At 36.0% G+C, this 23364-nt stretch overlaps 3 protein-coding genes and 2 non-coding genes across 7 annotated transcripts in view; 3 read left to right on the top strand and 2 right to left on the bottom strand.

Moving 5' to 3' along the window:
• Nucleotides 1-16135, bottom strand: part of S6KL (ribosomal protein S6 kinase like) — a 65512-nt gene extending 49377 nt beyond the window's left edge. Inside the window, exons 1-8 of one of the 2 annotated variants that reach the window (XM_018546588.1) lie at nucleotides 16071-16135; nucleotides 15667-15952; nucleotides 15254-15354; nucleotides 14881-15148; nucleotides 14712-14796; nucleotides 14529-14636; nucleotides 14252-14410; nucleotides 13704-13792 (exon numbers count right to left, since the gene is read on the bottom strand). In XM_018546588.1, coding sequence (XP_018402090.1) covers nucleotides 13704-13792; nucleotides 14252-14410; nucleotides 14529-14636; nucleotides 14712-14796; nucleotides 14881-15148; nucleotides 15254-15354; nucleotides 15667-15723 — 867 coding nt within the window. In that variant the 5' untranslated portion in view covers nucleotides 15724-15952; nucleotides 16071-16135. Of the gene's footprint in view, nucleotides 1-13703; nucleotides 13793-14251; nucleotides 14411-14528; nucleotides 14637-14711; nucleotides 14797-14880; nucleotides 15149-15253; nucleotides 15355-15666 lie in introns of both variants that reach the window. The other variant, XM_018546587.1, reaches the window with a different exon arrangement.
• bnb (bangles and beads) lies at nucleotides 535-8925 on the top strand. Its single transcript, XM_018546586.1, has 3 exons — nucleotides 535-812; nucleotides 6988-7508; nucleotides 7631-8925. The coding sequence occupies exons 2-3, from the start codon at nucleotides 6996-6998 to the stop codon at nucleotides 8618-8620; spliced, it is 1503 nt and encodes a 500-aa protein (XP_018402088.1). The 5' UTR covers nucleotides 535-812; nucleotides 6988-6995; the 3' UTR covers nucleotides 8621-8925.
• Nucleotides 13183-13256, top strand: TRNAN-GUU (transfer RNA asparagine (anticodon GUU)). The gene has a single exon. It is a non-coding gene; the product is annotated as a tRNA-Asn (tRNA).
• On the bottom strand, nucleotides 13502-13573 carry TRNAW-CCA (transfer RNA tryptophan (anticodon CCA)). Its single transcript has one exon. It is a non-coding gene; the product is annotated as a tRNA-Trp (tRNA).
• A 1369-nt stretch (nucleotides 16136-17504) lies between the features above and the next one.
• On the top strand, nucleotides 17505-21002 carry UbcE2M (NEDD8-conjugating enzyme UbcE2M). 2 transcript variants are annotated; one of them, XM_018546571.1, is made up of 5 exons: nucleotides 17505-17768; nucleotides 17853-17947; nucleotides 18134-18340; nucleotides 20466-20654; nucleotides 20801-21002. In XM_018546571.1, the coding sequence occupies exons 1-4, from the start codon at nucleotides 17666-17668 to the stop codon at nucleotides 20604-20606; spliced, it is 546 nt and encodes a 181-aa protein (XP_018402073.1). In that variant the 5' UTR covers nucleotides 17505-17665; the 3' UTR covers nucleotides 20607-20654; nucleotides 20801-21002. The 2 variants fall into 2 exon arrangements, with proteins under 2 accessions (XP_018402073.1, XP_018402072.1); XM_018546570.1 differs by having other exon boundaries at nucleotides 20466-21002.
• Nucleotides 21003-23364: the final 2362 nt, after the last annotated feature.

Genomic DNA, 23364 nt, shown 5'->3' with positions numbered 1-23364 from the left:
AGTGGCTATGAAGTAATAATAGGAAGTCTTAGTCGGCCATCTATTACGGAATTCCCGCTCCTAGCTGAACGTACTGTACAACGTTGGCAGTTAAAGGGTTAAGCTCGCTCAAGGCGTGATCCCATTGGGTCAGCAACACGAGCCATGTTATGAATCCGTTCGTGAAGATCATCTCGATGAACCGGGCATGAAGTGCCGGGCATAGTCGTGGTCCGGAACAGAAAGGAGCGAAGAAATCGGCGAGCAAGCCAAGAACAGGCAGAAGCGAGTAAGAGCAAAAGAGAAAGAAAGAGAGATAGAAATGCGAGAAGCGGTGTAGGAGGAAGACAAAGAGAGAAGGTGTAGGACGAGGAGGGAGATAAGGTTGGTAGAGTCCAAGAAGGGCGAAGAGAAGACTAAAAGAGGGGCCCCTCCCGGTAGCTCGATCAGCGAGGAGGGTCGGGGCCCCCTTGCACGATCCTGGCCGTCAGCACGGGTGGGTAAATGGGTATATAAGCGGGGCCCCAGCGATTCCATCTCGACACACGACCCAACCTTCATCCCGATCGCCAACGGTCCTTTGCAAACGAACGTAATCGCACGCGCGCGAGAAAAAAAAAAGAGAGGGAAGACAAGAGAGAAAGAGAGCGACAGAGACAAGAACCTCCCCCGCGTTCTTTCGTTCTCCGATCGACCGCGAAGTTCGCGCGAACCGGTGAGAGCCGATCCGCGAGGCAACGAGCGAGACAAGCCAAGAAGAGGAGATCGCCCGCTGTGCCCGACGCCGACTCGACTTGGCAAGAGTTCCACGTTCACGGAGGAGAGAAAAATACGTGAGTACACAGTTCCATTTCTCTTTCGCAGAGTTCCACTTACTCCTCGACCGAAGAAACGATCTTTCGACAGGCAACCACATTGAGCCTGTCGACCATCACGGATTACACGACCTGATATTTTAGTCGATCGATCAAAACATGGGTTTCTTCGTCGAATGATCTTGGATACTAGCATCGTGCGAATCCGCGAGTACCCCCTCCGGTAATCGATCACCTATAAACGTTAAGTGAAACTCTTCACTCCTGACACGTCATCAATTTATTATTTTTTAAACCCTATATAAATCTGTCCCTCGGCAGCTCAGCTTCAAAACGAGTACGTAGATTCCGGTGAGGACCGATAACCAAGACCGTTCGATAAAATCTCGAGTCGCAGTGACATGTGCGGTCGATAGACGCGGTTGGTTGGACGTGGCATGATTATTAGCTTCGCGTTTGTACACGGGAGATTTTTCTCGCAACTATAAGTATTTCTTTCGCAATACGCGTAGGACTCGGTGCCGAGTCGCGGCTTCGCCGCGACGGGGATAGTTTTGAAAGTGGAGCGCGCGCGATAATGCTATTGTTCGCCGTCGGCGCTTATATCCGTTCGTTCAATTAGTCGAGGTGCGGCGAATGCGGATTTTCGAAATAGCGAACGACGCTTCGACAAATGTCCTCCTCTTCGCGCGCTATCAGAAAGGATTGCATCCATTCCATTAAGTTGTCGTCTCGAACTACACTCTAAATAAAACGTGGAAGTGATTTTAACATTAATGATATAAATTTAACCATGATGTAGTCTACTTACATAAATTTAACACTACTGGTGTCAACCCTGCTGATCTCTGTTTAAATTTATTATACTTATATGATCGTGTTTCGTATAGGTCAGTTTGATTAAAAAACTCTAGGAAATATAAAAAATTCATAAAAATAAGATTTTATATTAACAGACAAAATCCACATCAAGTGAAGCAAAAAGTTTTTAAATAAAATTCAAGAAAATAAATTACATTTTAGATTAAATAAACGTGAACAAGACAGCAGGATTAAATCCATACCATCAGTCATCGAAATTACACCTATGCTTTTTAGAGTGTAGGAAATGACTTAAAAAATTGTATAAACATCTTTTTTTATTTGTATTTGAATATATATTTAAAGTTTAATTAATTAAAAAGAAATTCATAAGAACCAAAAATAATCAAAATAAAAAGAATAAAAGTGTCTTGTATTAATTAAATTTAATGTATTACTAATTGAATGTATCGTATTCCTTATCATTTATATTTTACTTCTTAAAATATATATTAATTTTCAATACATATCTAACGTATAATATTTTACATAGTTTATGTCAAGCTTCTCTTGCGACGTTCATACACACGTAGAATATCTTTTTATTTTAAATTATCAGCGAAAGAACAGGATAGAAAGGCATTGCAATTACATAGAATATATGCAACACGTCTTACTGTTAAAAACTCAAAATTTCATTACAAGAGTATTCTAGTTCTCGCTAGATGTGCGTCGCAGTTAAAGGGTTAATAAAGAGAAATGAAGAGGTCAAAGCGAGGAAACGCACGTCGCTCGCGTGCCACGCTCCGTCGTCGTTATACACATAATTTGTAGATTTCTCAAGGAGCGCGTTTGCGTAATTTCGCGTCCCCCTACCGCTGCGCGCTCCTTCCCGCCCCGTAATTAGCCGGCTTAATCCGTCAATCTGCGAATTACCTGCGCCGCGACGTTGACTCGAGGTCGCCAACCATCTTTCCTGACAAATCTCGCAATCAACGAACGTCAAACGTGCACTGAATCTCTGTTTAGAAACAACCCCGCGAATCCCCGAAAATCTATCTTGTGTGCCACGATAAAGCAGATTCATACAGGCTTGAATCCAAGAGAAGAGCAAAATTCGTGTCTTTTGCGCTTATGTGAAGATCCTGCGATTACGAATTAAACGGAGAGTTTCGCGGTTTCAAATTAGATGAGCGAACGCCGGTCTTTCAACACACCACAATCAGAAAAGGCTGCAAAGATGAAAGGCTAAAAGAGAGAGAGAGAGAGAGAGAGAGAGAGAAAGAGAAAAGAGTAGAAGGCTACAATCATTGACGTTGCAGCGCTTGACGGCGCGCGCGACACTTCTTTGTAAGTGTAGTACCATTATTACACCTCTGATGATCTTGATGAGGTAATCGGCGTCCATCATCTTTCACAGGCATTTCCTGCGTCTATCGACCTGGCCGCCGAGCACTTATCTGTATTCGCGGTGCGATCAATGCGCGTCATTCTTATCGAGATTTCCTTTTGCTTTTTCTCTCTTTTCTTTTTCCCTCCCTTCGAAGATTGCGTGGAGAGTGAAAGATTCATAGACATAGAATAAAGAGAAGGAGAATAAAGAAAAGAGAAGCAATGTAGGCAATATAAGCGTAGAATAGAGAGGAGGCAATGCTCCGTCTATCTATACTTACTATGTCTATGAGAGAAGATTGCATCGACAGACATGATAAACACGCGTCTGTCATTCGTCCTCGCGTAACCCGCAGTGTAGGAAATAATTAACAGACATGTCCGTGTGATGCGCGAACAATAAATCAACGACAATGGTACTTGAATTGGCCCGCAATTAAGTTTATTGCGACTACGCACCACCGTCGTACATCCGGTGTAATTACATCCGCAATGAACTTAATTAATTCCACGTAATACAATATTTGGAGACTTGGGGGCTGCGCACAATGGAAGAAGTGTTAGGAATAAGTACTAAGACTTTAAATCAGAAAGCTATCAGAGGATAGTTAAATTACAATCTAGGGCCATTTTTTAACTGAATTTTTTGCAGATTTATTCCCTGTTTTTTTCCATGTTGGAGAAAAAAAGAAAAAAGATGAACTATCAACAAACATTTTTATCAATCTGTTGCAATCAATCAATGCAGATTGACTTTAAAACTTTGGTTCAACATATTTTTCATGTTTTTCTAATTTTAAGAACTAGAAAAAGATAAAAAATAAATCAAGATTAAAGTTAATCTACATTGATAGAAAATGGACATATAAAAGGAACAGATTTATCTATTTTATCTACGAAAACAAACAACAACGGTTACGGTAATTAATGTAATTACCATGGAGATCAAAATCAGTTTACGCAATTGTAGATAAAAAGAAGTCCCTGTTTGCAATATGAACAGCTCCCACTTTCACGCGAAAGCGCATTGCGATTCTTGGGCAAAAGCGAGAGGGGAGAGCAGTTTCGATTTCTGTCGCTTTCTGTCACGACGCCGAAGCGATTTCGGCGATACAGCCAATATTACAGTGAAAAGACGGTCGGCTTCAGCAAGAACGCAATAGTTGCACCGGCCGCAATTGCATTGCCAAACGCGAAACCCTCCCTTCTCTCTCGATCTTACCATAAAAACTGGATCCTTTTGCCGCCTCCCGCCCCGTTCACTGTTCGCCGCAACTACGCCTCGTTGTTCCTGTCTTTGTCGCCACTTCTCGCCATCCCTCTCGACTCTCAGTGTATTCCGGTTTGCCGTAACCGGACGGTTTTCACAAGGCGTACGACGAACGCAGCCTCAGCTCTCGAGCAATGAATCACTATTCCGTACGCGACTCGAGAATAATATATGCCTCACAACTTTTCCAGTTATAGCTAATTAAATGCAGAATTATTATACTTCTATGTGACTTATGAATTTTCAATTCGTACATGATCAAGAAGTTGTTCTAGGAATACACGCAAAGAACGGTTCTGCTATCTAAAAATTTAGCTAGATACGAATTTGAACTGAAAATAATTTTGTTGAATCATTAATATAATTATAGTAGAAGCTTAAACGTTGATGGCAAAATGCTGCAAAACGTTTTAACATTCTTCAATCAATTTAAGCATCCTACATAATTACATTATCAATGATCGAAACAAATTATTTTCAGATTTGTATCGGAATTTTTAGATACTTCAGCAAAATTTTTCTGTATTGTTTCACGATTCTTAATCAGCACCAGGAGACATGATTGAAAATGAAATTAAAAATTAAGTGTGATCTTCTGCGATATAATAATGTAATATTTCGATCATCGAGTTCATTGATGAATTGATTAATCGACGATAGCTACGCAGAAAGACGGACCTGATTGGAAAAGCGATTGCTTCTATCGGAGTGACTACGCTTAACTCGAACTTAATGCATGCCGATCTAGTCGCACCAACTCGACGACGCGTAAATACCGCGTTGTTTGTCTCCTATTTCACGTACACCTACTCGCGAACGCAGAATAGTCTAGTGTTTCGCTATCGCGCGTTGTATTTTGCGACGCAAACATCACAAAACAGAATTTGCAATGTAAATCTATTATCTATCTATACACTTCGCAGAAAACACAAAGCGAACCTTATCAATGTAATGTCCATTTTCATCAATATAAACCTAAATTTCGGTTCAACTCTTATTCTTCATGAGGGGGGGGGGGGAAATAAAGAGTAAGGTTTTGTAAATTAATTTATATTGACGACATAAATCCATTATCAGAAGCAATATGTTTCATAAATGCAAATCTACTCTCTAAATTTTTGGGAATACGATCTCTAAAGAATAAAGATTGAATTGAGCTAGTCTTGAAAAAAGAGTGGCTCAATTTTCAATCTCTTTAAGAGTGAGATTTCACTCTCCAGAGAAATAAAAGTTTTAGAGAGTAATATTCGTTAAAGTAAGGTCTGCTCAAAATTATAAGAGTTACTGATAAGATTCATTATTTTCAATTACTCACGTGCGTAACTCAAAAACTCGCGATTTTCGAACTAAATACATTTTATGCAAGTCTTCCTATGAGACGTACATGAGAGATCCATTCTTAACGTCTCATACACCTCGTGTACAATAAAAATCCGTGCGAGACGCTATAACCTCTATTTTTTTCTACATTTTACGGAGAGAGGAATTGAACGTGCGGAGAAGCCGTAAATGCAAGCACATAACAACCGTGAGGGACACGCATCCTGTCATTAGTTCTATAATGTTCGCCTTATTCGATGCATTAGGTTCAATGTCACACGTCCCTCTCCTTCCTGCCGATTCTCTCTCGCGACAATCCCGATGTAGTGTTCACGGTATCCAGCACAACGTTACCGTTGCTCCTCTCAAAGCCCTCTCTTTCTCTCTCTACGGTGCTTCTCTCATTAACAATCATAGCTGTTGTCCTTTCGCGATCTACAACTGGGTCCATTCATGCATTTATTTCGGCCATTCAGGGCGAGCTGTCATGCTGACAGCCTGTCCTCACGTCCGTTTGCCTAACTAGAAGATTGCGCGTCTCAATGTTTCCTCAATATGGATCCGAACGAATTTCGTTAAATATAGAAAGCTACAAAATAATTGTAATATTCATGATAATTTTTAATCTTAATTGTGACACGCATATTATATATATTAGGAGAAGAGAGGGCAAAATGGAAGGAGAGGGCAAAGCGGAAAATATCATGTATCAAATATCCGAGGGGCTTTACAAATCGCTATCTTACAAAATAAGATAGCGACTCGTACGCATATTTAAGGTCCCGACCGCGGCACGTTCAGATATCGAAATAAGTATTTAAACATTTTACTGCCATATATTTTCTTTGCCTTTTCCTTCCGCTTTGCCCTGCCTTCCCCTATATAAGTCATCTATAACCAATAATAATTTTTATAATTTTAATTACGAATGTATACAAAAACAAAATATCTATTTCCCGATGTCACTGTCATGCAGTGATCGTTTTTTTTTGTTATTTTGGTTAACGTAATGAATATTTGGAGGACCGGAGGCCCCTTTAAGGACTCGACAGTGGCGCCATCTTTTTCGCCACTCAACCCCATGACATTAACAAAAAAGTTCTAGCTCTTAAAATAAAAACATGCCAGTCCTCAGAAGATTAACATAAAAATACGCGCAACTAGTTATAAAGTTAATTGAGAAAGTGAAACCTTAAGATGATTTCTGCAATCACAAATAGACTTATTGCTAGATATTTGTATTTAAAGATATCTTTGAAGCCATCAATTAAATACTTTTTCTGCAATTTCTATAGTAATTTAATTCAACAGTTAACAGAATTGAGTTACGATTTCATCAATGCTACAATGTAATGTTTAAGCAACAAGCATATTATTATTGAATTATTGATATTGAATATCCTTTTACAGATATCACAATGATAAAATTCACTGTGATGATGGTATGCCTCTTGGGGCTGAAAATGATCGCTGCCATGCCAGTAGCTGATCATCACGAGGGCCATCTTCCGCAGCCAATTGAGGATAAGCCCGCAATCTCCTTGAAGGCGGCGGAGACGGCCGTGCAGAGCAGTGTATCCGCGGAACCTGCAGCGGCTAGCCAGCCAGCACAACCAGCGGCTGAGCAACCCGCTGCGGTTGACCAATCTGCCGTGAGGAGCAGTGAATCTGCTAACGACGAAGCCCAGCCGACCGAGGCAAAGCAGGACGAGCCGTTGCAGCCACAGCAATCGAAAGCAGCAGTGTCCGCGGAAGCTCAAGCGCAGCCCAAGTCCTCTGAGGAAGTCCTCGAAGAGAAGGAAGAGCCGAAAGTGTTGGCCACCGAGAAGAAACAAGAGCCAGAGACCCTCAAGGAAGCAGCATCCGAAACAAAGGAGTCTGTACAGCCCGTGTCGCAGGAACAACCGATTGAAATCCCATCCGAAAAGAAAGTAGGTTTCTTATTCTCCTGATTAAGTAATTCTCTTTAATTTTTTTCATCTTATTTTTCTTTTGTACCATTCTTAAGTTAAGCTTCATCCTCTAATCTCTGCAATGATATGCTTCTTTTCAGGAGGAAAACATAGCCGTCGAAGGTAAAAGCGCGGAGGCGGTCGAACCTGCGGCCGAGAAGCCAGTAGCCATCGAGAAGCGCGCTGACGATGCTGCTGAGAAAAAGATCACTGTTAACGAAGAGCCAAAAGAGGAGAAAAAGTTGGAGGAGCCAGCGCAGCCAACTGCGAAGAAAGAAGAGGAAATTCCCGCAGTTGCCGCTACCGAGGAGAAGAAGATTGAAACGAAAGCCGAACAACCGAAGGAATCTGAGGGTCACTCGCTTGCCCACGCCAAGGTCGATGACAAGCCCGACCGTGTGACCCGTGATGCCGAGGAATCTGCTGCGCCCGCCACCGGCGCTGCAGCAGCTCCCGCCGCAGCTGCAGCAGCCCCCGCCGCTCAGGAACCTGCTGCTCCTCAACCGCAGGAAAAATCCGCTCCCGCCGCTGAAGCCGAGCAAAGCGTAGCGCAAGCAGCCGCACCGGTAGAAGAGCCAAAACCAGCTGAGAAGAGCGAGAAGATTGAAAAAAGCGAGCAGCTGGAGACAGCACCCGCAGAGCAGCCAGCTGTCAAGGTCGAGGAACCAGTCAAAAGCGAGGAGAAGGCAGCTGAAATAGCTTCTGAGAAGGAAGCTGAGAAGGAACCGAAGAGCGCCGACTCTCCTATCCAGCAAGCGGAAGCGGCTAAGGAACAACAGCCCGCGCAGCCTCAGGAGTCTAGCCAGATTAAGCGAGATGCGGCGGAAGCACCGGAACAATCTCAGGCCAAGTCGGACCTTCCGGCCGCTGAAGAGCAACAGCAGCAACAGCAGCTGGCCCAGCAGCAACCACAACAGCAACAACAGGAACCTGCTAAAGAGGTGAAGGAACGCTCTGACGATTCCTCCGAAGAGAAATCCTCCGAGGACAGCAAGGAGGACACCAAGAGCAGCGAGGAGGAAAAGTCTTCCGAAGAGCAAAAGAATGCCAAACCGAAGCTGGGGGAATTGCTCCCGAAACCCGAGCAGTAAATCTCGGCACGGGGAGGGTTTGATTGATGAGTAACCTCAGCAGCGCGGCAGCAACAGCAGCAGCAGCATCATCTCGAGGAGAAGAAGAAAGAAGGGAAGTGTTCCTCGGGACGATCTCAGGCATCGATGTCTCTAGCCACCGGGACGTGGGCACGAGTTCGTTGCGAGAAAACAGGAGCGGAAGCGAGAAAGAAAGATGTATGTGTGCGTGTGTGTGTGTACGTGTGTGCATACGTGTGTATGTTGTGAAAGAGCGAGAATAAGAATGACAGAATAAGAAGCACTCTCAGCGATAAATCCAGAAAGTGTGAAAATACTGCACAGTACGAATGAGAGAGAAAGAGAGAGGAGAGAGAAAAATAAAGAAAGAGGGCGAGAGAGGGGGAGAGAGAGAGAGAGAGAGAGAGAGAGAGAGAGAAAGAGAGAGAAAGAGAGAGTGCGAAAGAGCGACCCCATCGACTCCATCGATCTTTCTATTGGATAGAGTTATCCGATATTCGACGGCGCACTACGATCTCGGTAGCGCATCTCCGGGAGCGCAGGATAATCGCGTGTTACCGGATGCTGCGACACGCGGAGTGAACGACACCGTGTATCGATCGTACGTGGTGATACCTTCGATACGTGGTGATCGACACCCGTGATCTGACGTCCCGGTACAGACGGCAGACGGAGAACACACGGCAATCCAACACACAGGATGCTGGCTCGGCCTGGCTCCGACCTGGCATTCCCGTTCGTCCCGGTGGACATCGCGATCTGTCCGCGGGGACGAACTCTGCTCCCCTTTCCCCGATCAATATCTTTCATTCCCTTTATGAAACCCCCACCCTTCTGTGTCCCATCCGAGAATGACACACCACTACACACCCGATAAGCTCATCCCGATAAACTATAATATTAAGTAGTTCGACTCTCTCTGTCTTCTTTTTAGAGATACATGTGTCATTATTATTATTGATTATTATTACGATTTAGTACCAGTACCACTATTATTATTAATATTATTATTTGTATTATTGCTATCATCATCGTTATAATAATAATTATTATTATTATTGTGAATTCCCCGACGGTCTCGTGTTACTACCAACCGCCCATCTATGGATCGTTCTTGCTCGTTCACGAGCTGCAAGTTCGAGTTTCAGGTTTTAATAATATATACAAAAGTATAGAATTTTACAGTAATAATTACGGGATTCTACTGAGTTTTTGCGGAGATACTTTTCAAGCGATATATTGAAACGAAAATAGACTTCTGAAATCGGTATTGTACACAATCGTACATAACTTTCTTCCACAATACGTAATATCTTTCATAATATCTAAATATCATTAATATACTGTTAAATTTATATCAAATTATACCAATTCAAGTCATTTTAATCATCTCTATAGGTTGCCAACTGATCCTACTCGATATGTCGTTAATTTAAACTAACCAATGAACTTGAACAACTTCAAATTTGAAAAAATGTATAAAGCGTGATTCAAATTTAATTTATTATTCACTATGTGCATACGTTAATATGGACGTTTACTTTGAAACCAAGATAACACACATAAAAATAACAAAATGTTATTTAATTAAGGGATTGCTATTGCTTCTTTCATATATAACAGTACATCTGTACATATAACAGTATGACTTAGATATATTGAGTTAAGAATACTGAAACATAACAATATAACAGTGTATACCTAAAGTTTCATGCTCAAATTACTCATCTTTTCAAAGCTCTAGACTACAGTTATTATAAGTCGCTTCCGCGAGTTGCAATGTAAAGTACAGTTTCACTCGGTTACGATCGCACGAAGCAGTAGTAGAGATTTGCAAGATATTTAGAAAACAAATGATACGTCTGTGAATGATAACGTCTGTAAAAAGATAACAGAACGGACGCGAGAAGAGGAGTGCAAGTGGCACATCACTGCGTAAATCGCTCGCTGATAAATTATGCGATTTGCAAAGGTCCGTGTGATAATATTAGATGTGATAAGCAGCGATTTGTCAATCACAACGTGCTTCAGCATCACAGAAACGACGAGGATCAACGTCGCGGTTGTAATAAGTTAACGAGTGACTCACGAAGTAGCACTTAGTCGTTCTCGACAGCGTGCACAGAGTACGTACACAATGTACGTACATACGTACCGTGTCAGATACGATAATCGAGGGCTTCCGCCAGCCGATAAACATCTTCGCACTTCTCTAACACGAAATAACAAGGCACAACGAGCGCGCACCGGCAGCGAATTGAGTAAATGATAATAACCCCTTAATTTACGACCCTTAACCCTTTACTGTGACCACTTTACCTACAAATCGTTTACGTTACGCAATAAGATCAAATAAAACGTGTCTTTCATTGGATTTCATAGATGTTTCGTCGAAAATTGCATTCCATTAAGATATGGGATTTTGCTATCGAGTACATACATATTTACTCGATATAATTATAAGAGAATAACATATTAATTATAATAGAAACCTTATTAATTTTTTTTAGGCAAATTTTAATTGATAATATAAAAACGGACTGACTTTCCTTCATATAAATAAAGAAATAACTATATATATTGTAAATGAAAACGTAATTAAAAGGAAAATATATACATATATATATCTATCGTATTTTATAGTAGTAGTTTCAAATCAGAGATAGATTATCATTCATCGTCAACAATTTAAGTATCTGGCTTCGAGTTCAAGAACTGTTCAGAGTCTCGTTATTAATTACATTTACGCATAGAATTATTAATTATGAAAAGCTTATATCAATTTTTTTAGACGATCGTAAAAATGTCTAGCTTCCTTTCAAATATAAAAGAAATACATAATTATGTACATATCATAAATGAAAATGTCTTTAGAAAGGAAGATATGTGTGGTATGGTATTTTTTTTAAATATATATTCAAAGAGAGATAGATTATATATAATTATCATTTATCGTAGACAATTTAAGTATGACTTTGAATTCAAGAACCCTTCTATTAGCTAAAGTTTTATTATTAATAAAGAAGATATGCATATTGTATATATATTTTATATCTTCAGAGATAGATTATAATTATCATTCATGATGGACAATTTAAGTTAGCCAAAGAGTTGTCCATGGTATCATTATTAATTACATTTACGTACAAAATTATTAATTACAGAGAGCTTATCGATTTTTAAGGCAAAATTTTAATTGATAGTATAGAACCGTGTAGTCTTTTTTCAGATAAATAAATAAAGATAATTATATGTATACACAGCATACACAGCACAATTGAAAATGTCATTAGAAGGGAAAATATGTATGCATCGTATTTTATAATATTTTCACAGATAAGTTATAATTCATCATAAATAATTAAAGTATCTAACACTTAGCAGAAGAATCGTTCAGTTTCTCATAATGCATAGAAAACGCAATAAATCCCACTAATTGTATAAGTATTAAGGGTGCAATAAACCACCACTAACAATAAGAGAGGCGATCGCGGATTTACGGCGTCACAGCCGATACCTTTCTATTCTCGCAAATGCAATTCCATAACGAATCGGCTATCCATGAAGAATGCACTTTCATAAGAGCCTGAGTCACGTAACTGCTCGCGAATGTCGCATCGGTGTAAGCCGACATTTTCCCTTGGTGCATCGATTCATCAAAGGGCGAGCGAGCATCTCGATCGCACTGCGATACACTGGGTAGGTAGGCATAAACAAGACTGCATAAGGTGAGTACACCCAGCGAAATGTCAAGGCATAGAAGAAAGAAAAAGAGTGACAAAAAGAATTTTGTAACTCGTCACGCGGAGATTGTTTCATTATTATTGTTCTTTACATTTCATGTAAAATATGGTCCTGCATTCTTACCGTTCAATATTAAATATCCCCGAAATTAAAAGACTCTCTGGAAAAATTCCGCAACCATCATTTTTATAAAAAAGTAATATTTTTAATAAAAAAATGTTGTTTGTGCAAACATAGACTCCATGTATTTCTTTTTATATTTCTTGTAAAATTTTAAAGAATGGTTGAATGCAATGTTCTATCAGAGAGCTATTTAATTAATTTTTATAGAACAAGGGCGCTATACTAAGAAGGCGCTTTTCTATTTTTATTGTATTATATTTGTCTATTTATTAAATATTGAAATTATTAAATATTGGAATAGCAGACGGACGAGGAGTTACTATAGTAACAGTAAGACAATGTCATGTTTTAAGATAAAGAATATAAATAATTATAATAAATCTTACTAAAAAATTACAAGATTTAAAAAACAGACCCATCCGCATTCTAAAGATTAATTTAAAATAAGTACAAACTGATATTATTTAGCGCTAGATTATTGCAGAGTAACATTACTTATTTATAAACAAAATTTATTAAGACGAAATGTCTGTATAAATGCAAAATTAACTTATGCAATTTGTATTTTGTATTTTTTTCCCTTTAAGACTTAAAATTTAATTCACTTAAATTTTTAATTAATATTTGGAAATAATAATTTTGCGAGAAATAGAGAATAAGCGGAAAGTGCACATATAAGGGACGTACAACTAAATGCCTCCGTGGCGCAATCGGCTAGCGCGTTCGGCTGTTAACCGAAAGGTTGGTGGTTCGAGCCCACCCGGGGGCGATATTTTTTTTATAATTGTTTTTAATATCATTTAAATGTCAGTTCGTGACTTCTTATTTTAAATATACAAAAGCACAAGTTTTACGTTGTAATATTACAATATAGTTTGAGATAAAACGGATAGTCAACTATTTACAAAATAAATGATATAAAAAAATAATTAATGATAAACTAATTAATTTTTGTTACATTTCTTAACTCTATTTAGCTAAAGAAAATAATTAAAAAACAAAAAAAAAATGCCTTGACCCCGACGTGATTTGAACACGCAACCTTCTGATCTGGAGTCAGACGCGCTACCGTTGCGCCACGGAGTCTTGTGATGTTGTCTCCTTCTAATGCAATGATATGTATCGGTACACTTAAAACGATAGATTCACGATGTATCGTTGAATGATAATTGTGACAAAGCAAAATAAAAATATATACTTGAAACATATCACATACCTTATTTGTAAGTAAAACACAGGCTAACACACCCAGAGACCACCAATCGACTTCCTGTCCATAATATTCCTTCTTTAAGATTTCCGGCGCTGAAAAATCATGATAAAAGATTCGCTTCAGTATGACAAAATAGAAGCGTATTTTCATTTTATATTTTATATTGTTAATCAATTATATAATTTATATTGTTAATCAATTAATTATATTGTTAATCAATTAATAATCAATTAAAATTTATCACTTTAAGCAAATTGCATATATCACTCATTCGCTATAACAATATAACTTAACATTGTCGTTTTTTAATTGTTTACAGAGAAAGAATGAAAATATAAAAGAAAGAAACATATACTATTCCTTCACAATCAATTATTACGTTAAAATTACATTTTAAGATTAATACTCCAAAATTTTAATGAATAAAAACATTTAAACTCATTTTCTGGAAAACTTAATTTTCTGAGTTATGTTGACGTAGCAAAGAAGTAAAATAATAAACGTATGTGTGCTATTATAATTATATATTGTTATATATAACATCTTCTTACCCATATATTGAGGTGTTCCACAGAATGTGTTTGTTCGTTCTGTGCGATGCAACCACTTGGCCAGACCAAAGTCGATAATCACAGCATGGCCATCTTCATCAAGTAGAATATTAGTTGTTTTCAGATCTCTGTGTACTATACCAGCGTTGTGTAGAAAATCTAAATAAACACATGTTTTTGTATAAAATACAGAGATACCGAATTTTGTATATTGCTGATAATTGAAATTATTCGTGAATCTTGTACATACGTTACTGATTATTGAAATTATTCTTACCTATAGCTAAGGCAATTTCAGCCACATATATCCTAACTACTTTCTCAGGCAAACAGCCATACTCATTGACTAGTGAAAATAATTCTCCTCCAGAAATGTAATGCATTACTGTAATATTATTTACGTTTGTCAGTCTGTTTAGGATTACATTAAAATTTAAATATTGTAATAACAGAAACATACATATATACAACGTCTTCCTGCCTTGCCATCTATGGACAGAATTCACTATGAAAGGATGATGCCCAACCATTCTCAGTATCGCTGCCTAAGTATGAAACATCAAATCTATTATATATTATGTCAAATAAATATATTTATCAAAGCTGCATTGTCTCAGATGTAGACGTACCTCCTCTTTAGCTTGTCTGACACAATTTTCTGCCACAATCATGGCTTTGCTAATCACCTTCAGTGCAAAGATCTGACTAGTTTCTTGCTTTTGCATCTTATATACTTTGCCGTAAGCACCCTTAGCTATTACATCTAAGAAGACATATCCTGTTTTCAGAGGTATCTCTTTGACTGGAAATTCTGGTAGGAACATTGACTGAGAACGTAAAATGGGCCATACTGTTTTGGAAGATCCATGAATATCTTGTGTAGTGCCTTTGGTCCAACTGAAGAATAAATAAGTACAAATTTAGTTCTTGTAATCATGATACTTAATATGTATAGAAATTCTATAGATCACAAAGTCTAGTAATAATGCTAACTCGTATTACCTTCTGTGAGAAGCACGGGACAATGATCTCCCTTCATCGTTAGAAGCCTGTGCTGTTGTATTATTGACGCAGCTTCCACCAAGCAAATCACTGAGACTGTACTGTAAATGAATAACATTGTCTTTCACGCAAAAAATATATATTTAATTATAACGTCATACAAACGCACAGCAAATGTATCAGGACATAATTCTTTTTAAGTAAATTCGACCAACAATAACATTATATTAATATTACAAGTTTTTATTTAATAACGTAATTGTTATGTAAAACACATATATTATATTCATCTTGTTAAACGAGCAATTATGTTATTGATGTAATGTTATTGCTGGTTGATATTTATCGGGAGGACATAAATTCTTTATTGTAGGTTAGGATATGAGTCTAAAGTGTGTCTAAACAATACCCACCTGACTATCATACCTCTGCTGATTATGATAGTTTCTTTTGGCATTGGAGTTGCCCATTCAAGTGACAGTACTCCGATCGATAGTGGATCCTCTCAAACTGAGGTATTATTCAAAAGTGACGTTTTTCGATACGTCATTCTGCTGTCGTGTTATCCTAAGTTAAAATACCAGTCGTGCCGCTAGTTCGTTTGCGCGTATTCATACTGTCGTTGAGAACTTATAAACATGCACGGCGCGGCACGGCGCGTATAATCGTGTTATCTCACACGGCAGTCTAGTTCGATGACTGTAAATAAAATTACCAATTAAAATGACAAATTGAGCCACGCTGTACACAGAATTATTAAATCGAACGCAGCATCGTATCACGCGACGCAAATAACGCCAGTAGCAATTAAACTAACTGAAAAAGCCCAGTGAATCGTTAGAGATGATGCAGAAATTTATTTACGACGAAAATCATGCTGCGAACATGCGCAGTACGCAAGTTCCTCCCAAAGACGGCGAATCACATGAAGGCAGAACCGCGAAACGCTTGCAATCAAATATAGATATACTTTACTCATACAAGACACTCGTAATCCCGTTAAAACATTCTATAAATACATAGCTATATTCCACAGCTGAACGAATGCAATTTGAACTTACGTGAATGTCAAAATTCAAACATGCATCTGCGGACGGAGAAGTTGAATAATTAAATATCACTCGCGATGAATTTGAATGTATACGTTATCATAAAAGAGCGCGAAAACACCGTCCGCGGCTTACGCAATGAACATTAATTATAAGGCACCCGAAATTGCAGAATAAAATTATAGGCAGGGAATGGAAGAGTTACTTTTACAGTTACTTTTTATAACAATGTGGTAACGATGTTGCAATTTTTTATGACTGTGCAGTAATAATAACTAACTAAACGCTTCAGAGGCTAAAATCATTTTAACCTCTTAAGCGTTTATAGTTATAGTTATCATTACAGTCATAAAAAATTGCAACATTGTTATAAAAAGTAACTGTAAAAGTAATTCTTCCATTCCCTAAAACAGGTTTAAAATATATGTATACAGGGTGTCCCATTTTAAAACTTCCACGCGATTATTTCAGACAAAAGTTGTTTGACTCGAAGAGGGACATAAGATTTAACCTTGGATAGTCCTCTGAAGGTTACGTGAAGGTCAACTTTAATTTTTTAAATGGAATTATATAATTTTTTTTTTTAGATAACGTGATTCCTCTAATATTATTTTGCATATAAAAGTATTAAGGTAGAAATACCAAAAAACCAATATAGTTTACGAGATATTTTACATTATTTTATTTTGGTACATATTGACACAAAATGTTAAATAGCTCGTAAACTGTTGACTTTTTGATTATCGTACCTTAATTAATATTTTTGTGAACAGAATATAATGAGATAAATCAAATGGTGTAAAGAAACACATAGTTGCTTTAAAAAAAATATATATGCAAAATGGATGATTTTTTAAATACGCAACTTATGTGTTTTCTTTACGAATTATGTAGAGACACTTTTACGCTACACCTCTGCAAAATTCACCAAAAAGCAGCCCGCTGCCCGCGCGCAAATGACGACGCCAGTAGTGCCGTCTCGGAGAGAATACGAACCTCTTAGCGCCGCGAGAGGTTCCGTCGGTAAGAAGGCTAGCTAGCATTACCGACCTCGCCGGTTAAAGGGATTCCCGTTAGAAAAAAAATGACCGACGCGTGACAAAGAAGAATTGTACCATCCACAGCGCAGTGTCATTAGTGCGCCCATAACTGTCCGTCCACGTGACCACTAGCCGCTGCGCCGCCTATGGTGCGTGGTTGCGTGCGAGTGTAGTTGGGAGACCAACCGTACGATTGATTCTGTAGTGTCAGAAGATCGTCGGTTCTCCAGGATTTAACTTTTGTATGCCGTCCGCGCGAACGCGGCCTGTGCCTGTGACACTTGTATGTCAGTCCGCGTCGGCGTCAAACGTGCGATTTAATTATGATTAAATTATTCTCGTTGAAACAAGCGAAAAAAGATGGCGAGTCACCCAAGGCTGGTACCCAGAAGAAGGCGTCCGCAGCACAGCTGAGGATCACGAAAGGTTTGAAGCAATGCTGTTGAGCCACGTTGTGCGCTTCCTGCGTGTCCGTTTTTTCTCTTACCTAGTGCTCCTTTTTTTTTCTAGACATAAACGAACTGAATCTCCCGAAAACGTGCGGCACGGAATTCCCGGATCCCGACGATTTGCTAAGCTTTAAATTGATCATCTGCCCAGATGAAGTAAGTAAACGTTTGTTCCAGAGCACCATATAGTCCTTACACTCAATTAGATCAGTGTTACTTTTGTCGTCTACTCAGAAATCTAGATTATTCTTGGTGTTTAGATAATTAACATGGTAGGTTCTTTTAACATCGACATTAATTTTGTTATATCTCAATAATCTGAAAGTTTATTAATTGTTTCAGGGATTTTACAAAGGTGGTAGGTTTGTATTTAGTTTCAAAGTTGGGCCCAATTATCCACATGAACCACCCAAGGTGAAGTGCGAGACTCAAGTTTATCATCCTAATATTGATTTGGATGGTAATGTGTGCCTCAATATCTTGCGAGAGGACTGGAAGCCCGTCCTCACAATCAATTCCATCGTTTATGGTCTCCAGTATCTCTTTCTAGTATGTTTATTCGTTATCATTTCTGATATTATTACCAGTTTACAATGTTTTGCAAATAAAAGCTATATTGCTATAATACAGATAGATAGATAGATAGATGTATATAGAGCGCTAACCAAAAATATTAAAACACCTTATTAACTATTATTTAAAACTTAGCTCAAACATTGAATTATGGAGTTTGCTGTAAATGATTTTGTTTTAAGCATCCTTCAAATTTGTGTATAATGCCAATAGTCAAGTAACAATGTAGATAAAAAAATTCTAGATAAATGAAAATAATTAAGTGCCCAATAATTTTTAACTGTATTATTACATTATGATATTACGTTGCATGAAATTCTAAGAACAGTATTTATAGTCAGTTTTTATATTTAAGACAGTCTTAAATAGTCTTAAGATGTCATAAACCAATTACAGAACGTCTTAAAACATTAATTATGATGGTTAAGATAAGAACAAGCTATGAATACCTGTACTTGTAAATACGTGTAGTTATACATACAGCTGCTGCCAAAAATTTCTGGCCAACAAAGTTATATTGTTCACATAAAGTCTTTATAAATAAATATCTAGTATATAAGTATCTATTATATTTTATAATACAATAGTATTTAAAATATTTAAAAAATATTGTGCTCTTAAGTTGATTGATTATAACAAGAAATTTAATAGAACTAGAAATTGTAAATTCGCACAAAAATATCATTAGGCATCTACTTTGACAAATGACCTTTATTTATGTTCAAGAATTTTTATTTATAATATAAACTGAAAAAGAGATTGACCCAAAAATTGTAAAATTAATGTTGGAAACTTTTGGCAGTCACTATATATATATATATATTTTATATATATATATATATATTTTATACATACGCACGCACACACACGTTAGATTTTTCAGAAAGTTTGTTTCAATTTTTTAGCTTAAAATTGTGTATACAAAATCTTCGTAAAAAATGAACGAAATTTAAATTGAAAAGGGTTTTTAAGCTTGTAAAATCTATTTTTTTCAAAAGGTTATACTATATTTTTTTAGTTTTTTTGAGTTTGGTAATTTTTAAAAATAAACATAAAAAAACTACGAGTTGAAAAAGATGTAAAATTTTCTTTTCACTTTGTGGGTCTTTCACGTGACCAAAAAAAATTTGCAAAAATTCTTGACTATCGTGAAACCATGAAACTTTCTCTACGAAATCGTTTTTTTTTAATGTTCCGACGATTTTTTGTTCCTAAATTATTCACGAATTAAGTAAAAGAACATTTTGATTTTAATTACTCCGTTAAAAATTATTGTACCATAATTAAGAAATCAAATTCTTAAAGCTGAAACTCTGCTGTATCGAATGGTATAATCTCTAATTTTTTAAATCACACAGTACAATATACTATTTTGAGCTAAAAAATTGAAAATTAACTTTCCGAACAGTCTAATATATGTATAACTTTATGAGATTCTTATTATTATAAAAAAAAATTCAATATATATAGAATTTTACTTTTAGTATAATAATATTTCTAATATTTTTAAATAATACAAATTATAAGGCTCTATGAGTATAAAAACAAAAAAAAAAATATATATATATATTTTTAAGGGCAAAGAGTCAGTAAAACAAATTTAAATTTAAATGATGACACTCATACAAAGAAGTTTAAATAATACAAAGTTATATATTATATATGAATATAAATATAAATAATGCACAGACGTTTTGACTTCGATCGGGTCATTTTCAATGTAATAGTAAAAATTATATTAAAGTTATGTTCGTAAAAGAAGATTTTGTAATATAAATATATAATTTTTCATCGTCTTCATATCCTATGTTAATGTTGTATATAAATAAAATTCAAGTCAGTCATTAAAAAGTTACTCGATAGTAAGATAATATCAATCTTGTCTTCAATAAATAATGATGAAAATGACCCGATCGGAGTCGAAACGTCTGTATTATTTATATTTATATTAAACTTTGTACTATTTAAACTTCTTTGTATGATTGTCATCATTTAAATTTAAATTTGTTTTACTGACTCTTTCTCCTTCTTCTATATATATTATATTTTTAATTTGTTTATTTTTTATTATTTGTACTAAAAGAACTAAATGTTTCAACAGGAACCAAATCCTGAGGATCCGTTAAATAAGGATGCGGCTGAAGTTTTACAAAACAACAGAAGGGTTTTTGAACAAAATGTAACGAAAGCGATGAGAGGTGGTTACGTAGGATCTTATTATTTTGAACGGTGTCTCAAGTGATACAGTGCCTCACCATCAATACTGTACACGCTTCTCCAAGGACTCACTGTAGGTGAAAAGATCCAAAACTATGGAATGAATATAGGACCGCATAGTGTCCTCATTGTCACTTGCGTGATAACATTAACATATTTACTTTCTTTATGTCTTGCCAGGCCTATATACATTTAATTGGAGATATATTTTTTTCTTAGCATAAACAACCCGGGCGATTGGAATGCATCGTTCATTGTTTTCGATAAATTACCAAGAATGTTTATTGGCCATGGCATTATTTTAGTGAATTTAAAGTGCAGTGTTGAGGGGCTGATAGAATTATAGTTTGACATTTGGCAGAGAGATAATAGATGTTACGATGTGATTTAATTGTGTTCCATTTACGATTCTGGACCCGAAATTGAAATGTTTTTGGATCCTGAATTTTAAACTTGTTTTGCGATTTTTATAGGTATCTTAATTTATGAAATATTTATTTTCTAAGAGGCGCAACCTATTTTCATAATGATTCACCGTAGCATCTATCAAAATCTGCTTTTCATTTAAGTATATGTACAAGTAACTTATGTATTTTGACTGAGAATGGAATATAAGGCTGTTACAAAACTGGAAATATTTCGTTTGGATTTTCGCAAACAGCATATTTTTACACCCAACAGAACAGTTCTCTTTCTGATATATGTAAAAATAACGATTTGATGTCTTCTTTTTTATGGGAAAAGTTAGAATTTATTTCACATTAAGCGAAAAGATTGGTTTGCTTTATATGTACAAGTACAAACCTTACAGTCACTAACAATTACGAGATACAATACAATCGTGAGATTTATTATGTGCTACAAAATTTTTTAATTTGTTATTATATACTTCGTAATTACTAGAAATATTGGAAAGTATATTTTGAACGTCACGCTTGTACAGAGTCTATATAAAATAATTGAGCATATCTCAATGTAGTTTAGAAAAATTGATACATGCAAGAATCACAGAAATACTTATATAACGAAGTGTGTTAAAATGTGCCACCGATACTTTTTTTTTCTATTTGCTCTTATATTGATGTATAAATCGAATATTTAGATAACACCATATATATATATATTTATGTATATATATATATATATATATCTTTCCAATCTGTAGACATTTTGGAATTCATAATAGTTATTTATATAATCACTAGTGAAAATAGAAATAAAAAATGATGATAGTGTATCTATACAAGTGTGAAAAAAATTTTTTGTCGCTTACATTTTAATTACATGTTGAAATTATGCCATAACAAAATTTAATATTGCGATTTTTCTGAACTCTGATTTTATTCTACTTAAAGAATAATCTACGATTGTGTGTGTGTGTGAATTCCAAACTACTATATGATTGCATATATTTTGTTGTTTATTAAATATATTCAATTATAGACAGATGTAAGAGAGTTAAATGCTAATCTACAAACATACTGTAAACTCCAGAAATAAAGGTCTTGGATAAATAAATAAATGACAGATACAATAGAGACTACATTTTCAGTTTAATAATGAAGTTTCTAAAAACTTCATCCGTATATTAAAGCACCAATTATAGTTATCTTACCTCTTATCAGTTTATACAATATCAAGACTTAAGCGTATATGTGTGATGTTTTATCGTAAGACTCGCCGCCGCTACTATTATATATATTTATATAATTTATTTATTATATAAAAACTACGGAGAGAATATACGTGTGGTAAATATTCATTACAAAGAAGTTACGACTCATATCCTATAAAGAGCAAAGGAACAGCTTTTTCGTCTCTTCTCTCTATCGGTTACTTTAATTTATTATTCTTTAATACAGTACTTCTAGAACTTATGAACTAGAGAAGTGTCCTGGCCTCACTCCGACCTACAGCTTATTCTGCTGTATTCTTTAATTTAGGTCCCGTCTGCACGTTAATGTCTCAAGGCACTTTTTTTTTAAATATTCTTGTTTGAAAAGCTGACACAATTAACTTTCTCTCTCATTACATGCAAAGATTTTAACTGTACTAATGATGGAGTTCGGATCACAGTGCGAAGAACGATAGTATCTTTATTTGATTGCGTCGTACTGTTTATGAAATAAATATGATATTAAAAATCGCTTTTTATGCTACACATACATCTTCGATAAACATTGCAAGAAATCAATAGTTATAATTCCAAATGAGCCAATCTAAAAGCAGGGTACTGCAAAATAAAATTAGCGAATATAAGAAATACGTGATTTTTATTTGTTATGCTAAAAAAAAGATCATGTATATCAAAAATCTTTCTTCTATATATTATTTATGTATCATTTTATCAATTTGGAGTATTATGTAATGTATTGATCATAACTATGTAACTTTCTAATATTTGAAACTATTTGAATTGTCCTGTTACATATAAAGTATTCCTGACTTTTTAATCCAATTTTAAGAGATATGCGCATTATATATCAGATACATTAAAATATTGAGCAATAATATACAAATTTCTATAATCTTGACTTATGTGTTATTGATATTATTTTATATAATTATTTAGACTTTTGCCGCGTTTAGCAGAATGTTTATTTTGCAACTGTCGAGTTTCTTCGCTGTGATACAACTATTCCTTTAGATCTAAAGATATAATTAGCACAAAGAAAATTTCATGAAAAAAAAAACGCTATGGTTGTCACAACCGAAAATAATATTTTTCGCTCATCAATACAATTTAATTATAAGAACTATAATAAGATTAAGATAATTATATG

The sequence above is a fragment of the Cyphomyrmex costatus genome, unplaced genomic scaffold, assembly GCF_001594065.2.
Source record: "Cyphomyrmex costatus isolate MS0001 unplaced genomic scaffold, Ccosl1.0 scaffold565, whole genome shotgun sequence".
NCBI classification, from domain to species: Eukaryota; Metazoa; Arthropoda; class Insecta; order Hymenoptera; family Formicidae; genus Cyphomyrmex; species Cyphomyrmex costatus.
The sequence above is the reverse complement of the archived record's forward strand: the minus strand, read 5'-3'. Positions and strand labels throughout refer to the sequence as shown.